The sequence below is a fragment of the Arachis hypogaea genome, chromosome 18 (genome assembly GCF_003086295.3).
Source record: "Arachis hypogaea cultivar Tifrunner chromosome 18, arahy.Tifrunner.gnm2.J5K5, whole genome shotgun sequence".
Taxonomy (NCBI): Eukaryota; Viridiplantae; Streptophyta; class Magnoliopsida; order Fabales; family Fabaceae; genus Arachis; species Arachis hypogaea.
Genome location: NC_092053.1, coordinates 35,139,425 through 35,148,369, shown reverse-complemented (window position 1 = coordinate 35,148,369; position 8,945 = coordinate 35,139,425). Strand labels below are relative to the sequence as shown.

The following is an 8,945-nucleotide window of genomic DNA, read 5'->3' as shown; positions in this document are numbered from 1 at the left end:
TACGAAATTTTCAATTAGGTCCTTATATTTTTTTTCTTTTTAATTAGGTCTCTATACCAATTTTTTTTAAGAGTAAAGTATCGTTTTTGTCTCCAACGTTTGGGGTGAGTCCTATTTGTGTCCCTAACGTTTAAATCGTCCTATTTATATCCCTAACGTTTGTAAAAGTGATTCAATGTTATCCTACTATCAATTATACTAATAAATCAGATTATATTTTTCAATTATTCTCACTTGGATGTGTTCATTCTTAATTAGGTCTCATTTGGATGTGTTCGATTTTAATATTATACCCACTCTTTGTGTTTAGATTCAATTATGTCCCTAGAAAAATGAATTATGTAAATGTTGTAGAAATTAGTTTCAACATTTGATGAGCTATTTTTCGAAGTAGATCATTGATTTTATCCCAGACATTTGTATTCTAACTTTAAGAAGAGATTTTTAAAACTCAAACTAAAGCACTCATGATGTGTACTTGACGGCAGGATAACATTGAATCACTTTTACAAACGTTAGGGATATAAATAGGACGATTTAAACATTAGGGACACAAATAGGATTTGTCCCAAACGTTGGAAACAAAAATGATACTTTACTCTTTTTTTAATTAGGTCCCTCTTAGCAGTAATTGGCTTAATTATATAGGGACTCAACTAAAACAAAAAAAATTGGTGTAGAAATCCAAATAAAAAAAAGTGTAGGGAACCAATTAAAAAAACAAATTGGTGCAAGAATTCAATTAAAAAGAAAAAAAATATAGGAACTTAATTAAAAATTTTACAAAATTATAGGGACCAATAGAGTAATTAAACATTTAATTTAATATATCATACAATAAATAAATATTAAATAAGACAATTTTAAATTATTTGGACTGATTATTTTTTTATATTCCTAACATTATATTATTAATTACCACATTATATATATCTTCCTATGTTAGTTTCATGTGATAGATACACAAAGTTCGAATTATATACAGTGTGTACAACTCTTGGTACTCCTCATATTCGAACAAAAAATTTTAATTTCTAAACAACATAAATAAGTTAAGTGTGAAGTATCACAAGAGACATTATTCCACTTGTTTTGATTCCATCTGAAACAGATATTTGAAATTAGTTTAATATAGTGATTTAAGTAGATCAGGGATGTGCCTGGCATCAATTATTGGCTTCATACATTTGATCTGTGCATGTTTGTGGGTTACACTATTGATATATATATATATATATATATTAGTGTTATATATTTGGAGAGAGAAACCTCACCGACAAAAGGAGCCAAGCTGGTTTTGTGAAAATGGGTTTTAATTTCTTTCATTGGAGTATGTTCATGTTACATGTCATATGCAAATGTGCTTGCATTGCATTGCAAGTCTCACGGTATATGTTGACAATTGAAGAATCTTCTATAAATTAAATATTTTTCTCATTTTTAATTTTTATTTCCTTGATTAATCATTGACTCCAATCTCCAATGTCTTCTTGTCTTATTAATTCATAACATGTAGGAATAAGTTACAGCCATGGATTAACACTTGTCATATGGTATGATTCAAATGAGATATATCAGTATTGGGAATTTTTAGTGTGAACTAGTATATATAAATCCATGTCATTTATCGTGTTTCTAAATAATAATACAAATACTTAAAATAGTTATTAATTTATTACTAATATTGAACTTATTGGTTACGTTATAAGGCATTGCTCATCATAGGTATGTTCTTATATTTTAGTTCGCTATAATTGGAGACCAAATTGACCCGTAACGCTTGGACAAGAGGCCCCCCTTTCAGCCACTAAAAAGTAAAAAGTATTGGAAGAGTTTTAAATGTATTAGAAACACTTGTGTTCTAATTAATTGGAACACTCGTGTTTTCAATACATTTGAAATTTTTTCAAAAGTATTTATCTGCTCAAAAAATCTAAAACTGAACACTTATTGCTCCCAAAAAATTTGAGTCTAACGGAAAAATATACTGTCTCTCTTTTTTTATTGTTCCTCTTGTCAAATCAAAATTATTGTAGGCTCATGGTCTTTCCTAATGCAATCCAAGTAATAATAATCCCTAGCCAATTTTGTTTATAGTTTTTATTTATTTTTGCAAATTGCTTTCTCGCACACTGTGTTTCAAAACGGTTTATTGTTTATATATATATGATTAGATAGAAAATTATTTTAGTTTTTAATATTTTGGTTAAGAGAAAATTTTGTCTTTAGCTTTAAAAAGCTCATATTTTTGTCCGAAAATATTTTATTTTGTTTTATTTTTATTTTCTGGTCAAAATTAATTTTTTTTTTAAATATCATTTTTTCTCTTATTATTTTCTTATTTTTCTTATTCCTTTGTCATTTTTACAGAAATTATATTAACCACCATCATGATCAATACAATTATAATTTTTGCTATTACCTATAAGAAAATCATAAAGAGGAAATGGTATTTTTAGAAAAAGAATTTTTATTTTGATTAGAGGACTAAAATAAAATGAAATTAAATAAGACGTATAAGATAAAAATAGAATATTTCAAATACTAGAGTCAAAATTAGGATTTAATCCAACTATTAAAGATTAAAATTGTATTTTTATCCTATATTATTTTTGTGTTTATTGTGATTTTGCATTGTGATTTATATATAGACATAATTTTACTATTTTAATTTAATAAATTATATTAATATCTAAAAATATTAATACTTGTCGAAATGATAAATAATGTAACATTGTTTAAAGTTGCACTAATATCATTGATCTTATGTCAATTTTTAAATGCAAAGTAATTTTCCATTTAAAAATATTGAGAATTTCAGTAACAAGCTTTAGTTACATCATGTCTATTTTTTGTTTTTTATTTTTTTCAAAAATGTTAGGGGGAGAGATGGAAAGTGTATTTAATTTGAAGGAGCTGGCTAAAGTAGCTAGAAATATGCAAAAAATGTATTATGTATTCCGAATAATATGAATATTCAGTTTAAAGCCCAAGGCAGTTTATTACATTGATAAATGCATGCTTATTTGTTTATACCACCCCCTCAATTTTCTATATAAAAATTTCTATAAGAAAAAACCTCAAAACCACCCCCCTCCCTCCCAATAATCAATGAATTATTTTCCTTTACTCTATCAAATCATAAGGTTGTAAAGAATTTCGTTCCAAGTATCTGGAACACCAGCTAGACACCAATGACTACAATCCATGCCATTTGGTGTATAAAGTCCATATAAAGAAGGGTGTCCATCTTTTCTTAGAAGTGAGAGGGTGGTGATGTCGAGGAGTGTTACTGGCTTTGTCATTGTGGCCAGTACACCCTTCAACACCGCCACGGCCTCTGGTGTTCCCCCTGGATATGTTGATCCGGCCACCGGAGTCGTCTCGTGGACACAACTATTTGCCGTTGGTTCATTCCATTGGGTGCCACTGTAATTTCAAATAATAATACCATAGTCATGCACAAGCTAAGCAACTTTTAATTTCTACTACAATCATTTCTATTCTTTTCATTCTTTGAAAAAATAAATTGGATTAGATAAATAGTACGTAAATTAAATATGAAAAGAAACAAATTGTTTGTCAACTAGCTTGATAGAATATCTTTTATTTTTTATTTGATGGTTAATTCTCTTATGTTCATGAAGAATTTCTGCAATTGAAAGGTAATATAATGTGAGAGTGCGAAATGAGAATTTAAATATTAAAGTAAGAGCACATAAAAATTAAAAAATAATGGGACTAAAAAATTATGTATGTGAAAAAAGGAAGGTGCTTACTTGTAGTGAGATGGAGAAATCCCTTGAAAGAAGACCTTTACTTTTGTTGGGTCTACATTAGTGTCCACCCATGCAGCCCATGTTTCAAGTGCTTTTTGAAATGCTTTCATCCGATCCATGTCTTTCATCACTTGACCTCCTACTTCAATATAATCCCATCTAATTAACAAAACAACAAATTCAATTAATTAATTAATAATGACAAAATTATTAGCAATTATATGAACCACTAATTACTTGAATTAAGAAACTTACGGTTGAGTGGGTCCTCTACGGTACCACCAATGCCAAGTGTTAAAGATAAGCATATCAATCCCTTTCCATAGCTTCCCTCCTTCTATGGAATCAAGCTTCAACACCCTCCCTCTATCTTCTTTTACAACATCAACTAGATACACACTCCTATCTAGCATCAATTTCACATTATATTCCTGAAAATTATTATTTTTGTAAAAGAAAGGTATTAGATTATATAAATGAATGAGGATATAATAAAGGAAATATATACAATCATACATTAACAAGCCAATAAGGAGTTTTGGTATGATTGATAAAGATGAGGAAAAAGAGCATTATCAATCCTTGTAAGATTAAAACTCCCTTTTGATTGTTAAAGCTTGTACACTAACACTACATCATTGAGTAAATAAAAGTTGGTGGGTCTTTGCTAGTAAAAGCAAAAAGAACTATTAATTTATTTTAGCAACAATTAATTAGGAATCTTAATTTATTTTCTTAATTTTTTTAAATATTTAAATGAATAAAATTTAAAATATGTTGTTTTTTGAAAATATTAAAAACATAAAAAATATTTTTTATTTAAAAATTAGAAAAATAATTAAGATGCGTTAAGATTTTTAATTGCTTTTCCAATTAAAGATTTATTTTAAAAATCAACCTTTGATAGTAATTATTAATATTTTTATGTACTATTTAAATATTTTTATTAAATAAAATATGAGATCCATGTAAAAGTAGTAAAAAGTTGGATAATAATGTAAAAAATATGATAAATATGTAAAAACATTTTTCTCCTCCTGAAAACAATAGTCATTTTGGAAGGTAGCCATTTGCACCAAGTGACTTATGAATATGGACAAGCAAAAGGGACCACTTTTGAATTAACCATTGTTGCTTACCCTACATATTGTGCATACCCTTATGGTGCTACTATAAAACAATCTCTTACACCCACATCTTTTTCCAGAATTAAGAGATTCTTTCTTTTTTCTTTAACTTCAATGCTCAAGTCAGATAATAATAATGATGATCACGATTCTCGAAATAAATTGTTTATATTATTAAATATTTTTTTCATAAAGGATAAGCTAACAAACTAATTATAAGAATAGATCATATAGTATTGGCCTGGAAAATTTTTAAATATTTTTAAATATTAATATTTCAATAATTTTAATTATTGATTTAATTAATATATATTATATATATTTTTTATAGTTGACATTAATAGTTAAACTTTTTAGAACACTAATATTTTTAAAATACCTGAAATTCTTTTCAGAATATATAATCAAAGTTATTAGAGGAAATAATCAAATTGAATTTAATTTAATAATCAAATTGAATTTAATTTCTTCTCATACATACCGTGTATGTAAATATAGAAACATATCCAACTCGGGTTATAGTGTAATTGGAATTAGGCACTGCTGCATGAAGCAAGCAAGTCAAAGACTGCCATTGATTTAAGCTCAGTGAGTCACCCACGAACATGATGCTCTTCCCCTTCATCCTCTCCAGAAAATCTTGCCCATTAAATCTAACAAAATAAAATCAAATAAAATAATGAAACAATAATTTAATATCATTTTAAATTAGTTATAGTTTGTATGTTTGAATTAAAGGGTATATATATTCTGCTCTTAAAAAAAAAAACTAGTGATTGGATAAATTTGTTCTTAATAAAAAATTTAAAAAATTAATGTAGTTTGTAATATTTAAAAATGTAAAAAAAAAAAATCTTTAATAATTTTCTAAAAAAACCTATAATTAAGAGATTAATTTGTCTTATTTATCCTTTTATTTTATTAATTTTTTTAACATTTGAAAATATCACAGACTAATTTAATAAATATTAAAAAAAAACTAATTTATCGAATAAGAATGAAAAAGGTGCAGGACCAAAATTCAAATTGAAAGAGGGTTAATTGCAATAACATGAAAATATGGGGATTGGTAAGAGTAAAGAAAATATCACAGAAATAAAATAGAATTTCGTCCGACAGCCAACTCTACCATTAAGTGCAGCGCAGTAATATTTTCTGAAGAGCGGAAAATAGAGAATGTTCGCAGCCATCCAGTAGTTTAAGAAGATAATAATACTATAATAGTACAAAAAAAAGGACATATTATTTAATGAAATTTTGAATAAATATTGTCAAAACCTTACATTTGTGAATTTTAAAAATTGTGTACTTAAAAGTTGTTTGTTTATTATATATAATTATATACAGCATTTTTGTTAATAAATACATGAAAATAATTACTTTTTTATATTTTATATCAATAAAAAATATACGACAAAAGAAACTAGTTAAGAAATTTAAGATTAAAATATGAGAATCTTGTTATTCTAAATCTAATCTAGTGTAGGCTGGGGGTGTTTGTTTTGTCAGTGACATGTTAACAAAGCACCTATTTTTAAAACTGCAACACCAGAAAGTGCTTTTACAAGCTGCACGTGAAGATACGCCAGAATGGCCAAACCAACCGAAACACTGAGTAATTGAGTATGATTGGAAATGTTAAAAAAATAAATTTATTTTAATACGTTTTTAAAACTGATTCATTACGTGATAATTAATTTATGTTTGAATATTTCAATTAAAAGGTAAGTTTAAAATGATTTATTATATTTAAAATATCTGAATAATTTATTTTAAATAATTACATAAATATATATATATGAATGAAATAGTTTTTATTAATTAATATTCAAAGTCAAATAAATAAAATTATTATAATTTTAAAATATTACTTTATATTTCGGAATTAAAAAGATTAGTTTTGATTACATCTATTTTCCCTTTTTACCTAAAAATACTTTTTATTTTTTTTTTTTTAAATAAAATTCAATTCTAGACATGCTCTTGGAATGCAACCTTTAAATTCGCCGCTAAAAGAACCCTTTTGTAAAATTTTCCCTCCATCAGTTTTTTGTTTTTGCTTTTTACAGGCTGGTATGGTGGGGATCATTACCGAACATGCTCTGCTTTGTGTATATTTATACGCTTCGAATTAAGTAGTAACAGTTAAATGGTAACATATTTAGAATTATATATAAACTAATATAACGACTGGAGTTACTAAATATTCCATGAGTTTATTTAGTAATTGTCATAATATATTAAGAAAAAGTATTTTGATTTGAATGAAATTTATATTCTAGCTAGCCAGAAACTCATTGGCAATTAGTGATTATTACTGATATAACTGATACAAGATATATATAAGCATTCAATAATATTTTAAATATAATTGATAGTCCCCCATAAATGCTTACTATATAATCTTTTTTTATAAAAAAGGAAAGAACTCATTTCCTCCGTATTTAACTGAAACTTTTTCCACTCCAAATATAATTGTCATAAATGCATTCATTTCAAAAACTTAATTACAATCTTCGTTTTTTATAAAATAAAAATTTTACGTACAGTTATTTTTATATAAAATTAATATTTAAAAATTATTAAATAATAATTTAATTAAACATAATAAATTACGTATTATTTTTTACTATTAACTTTATAGAAAAAAAACTGCGTGCGTGTGAGACTCTGTGATTATAATTGATAACAATATTTGTTTGTGAAGGATATAATAATAGAAGAATGGGAAAGTGGAAAGTAGAGGATGGTATTTACCTTTGTAAGTTGCAGGCAAGTGGCTGCCACCTATAGTGTGTGTAAATTCGATCAGGCCGCCCATTCCTCTCACAGCTAAACTCCTTCTGGATGAACGGACACGTGGCATTTTTGTACAGTGGGTACGACGGGTCCAGCACCCATGTACCCGTGAACAAATCACACGCTCCTGTACTCGAAGCATGACTCGAACCCGACCAATGTTTCAAACTCGTGTTTTTTCCGTTTACTTGCGTGGACGGAAAGAGCACGAGAAAGAAAAAAAAGAAGAAGGAGATGTACTGGGAGAATATAAAACGGTGACAACATTGTTGTGGGCAGTCACCCATGTTTCTCTCTTAGAAAAAGGGAAGAGAAAGAGTTTCTTCTTTTGTGACATTTTGGTTGCTGAGGTTATGGGCATTTATAGGAGAGTGCGGTTGCATGTGTTTTATGTATGAAGGGACATTCTTGGAAAAGATATATTAAATTAACTATTTGAGATTTCTTTCGCTTTTTATGTTTTCAGTTTAATTAGTTTCATTTTTGGCGTAAGGAAGGAATTGTTGAAGGTTGTGGGAAGCAAGTGTTTGGGGAATGGGGATAGAAATAGAAGGGATGGTAAAACTGGGCTTTCGTGACTCGGTCTTTTTATTGTCTTCGTCATTTATGGTGTGAAAGACGGGGGAATGAATTGAAGAGAGAAGGAATAACATTAAAAGAAAACAGGGGGCCTTTTCTCAAATGATAATAATAATAAAAGATTTTGAAGAGCTTACAATAAATTTATAAGAGGAGTGTTAGGGGCAGTAATTTTTGTATTTATAACTATTAATTGGCCATTAATAGTATTTTTAATGGTGTGAGATTACATCAAATAGTAAGAGATCACTCACTTTTTTTTATGGTTAAGTGCTAGCCGCAAAATACAAAAATTACTGGCCCTAGACTTTTTCAATTTATAATTAAAAAAAACAAATAAATTTGTAAAACAAGGTAAAATTTGATTTGGAGATTTCTTAGGAGTAAAAAAATTTACATCCAATCAGTAATTTCCATATTATTTATTTATACAATTGAGTTACACATTTAAGCCTTTTTGCATTTAAGTTTAACCAAACAGATTCAACACCAAAAAATTCACTCTCATTAAAGAGAATAGTTACACGCCGAAAAACCCAAGCGTTACCAATTCAATTCGCGCTCTAATATGAGAAACAATTCGTTGCTCAAACTCAAAACTGCAACAAAAAAATTTTAAATCTCTCTCAAAATCTCTAAAAAATCTTTCAAATTCTCTACG

At 27.3% G+C, this 8,945-nt stretch overlaps 1 protein-coding gene across 1 annotated transcript; it reads right to left on the bottom strand.

Moving 5' to 3' along the window:
- Positions 1-2,942: 2,942 nt before the first annotated feature.
- LOC112772380 (protein trichome birefringence-like 41) lies at positions 2,943-8,437 on the bottom strand. Its single transcript, XM_025817313.3, has 5 exons — positions 7,664-8,437; positions 5,388-5,559; positions 4,035-4,210; positions 3,780-3,938; positions 2,943-3,429 (listed from the first exon to the last, which is right to left on the bottom strand). The coding sequence occupies exons 1-5, from the start codon at positions 7,990-7,992 to the stop codon at positions 3,135-3,137; spliced, it is 1,131 nt and encodes a 376-aa protein (XP_025673098.1). The 5' UTR covers positions 7,993-8,437; the 3' UTR covers positions 2,943-3,134.
- Between the last annotated feature and the right edge of the window lie 508 nt (positions 8,438-8,945).

Coding starts and splice junctions, on each gene's coding strand:
- LOC112772380 (XM_025817313.3), bottom strand. CDS start 7,992: ATGGGTGACTGCCCACAACAATGTTGTCACCGTTTTATATTCTCCCAG. Junction 4,211..5,387: donor TTTCTATATTTACATACACG/GTATGTATGAGA, acceptor AATAATTTTCAG/GAATATAATGTGAAATTGAT. Junction 3,939..4,034: donor CGTAGAGGACCCACTCAACC/GTAAGTTTCTTA, acceptor TTTGTTAATTAG/ATGGGATTATATTGAAGTAG.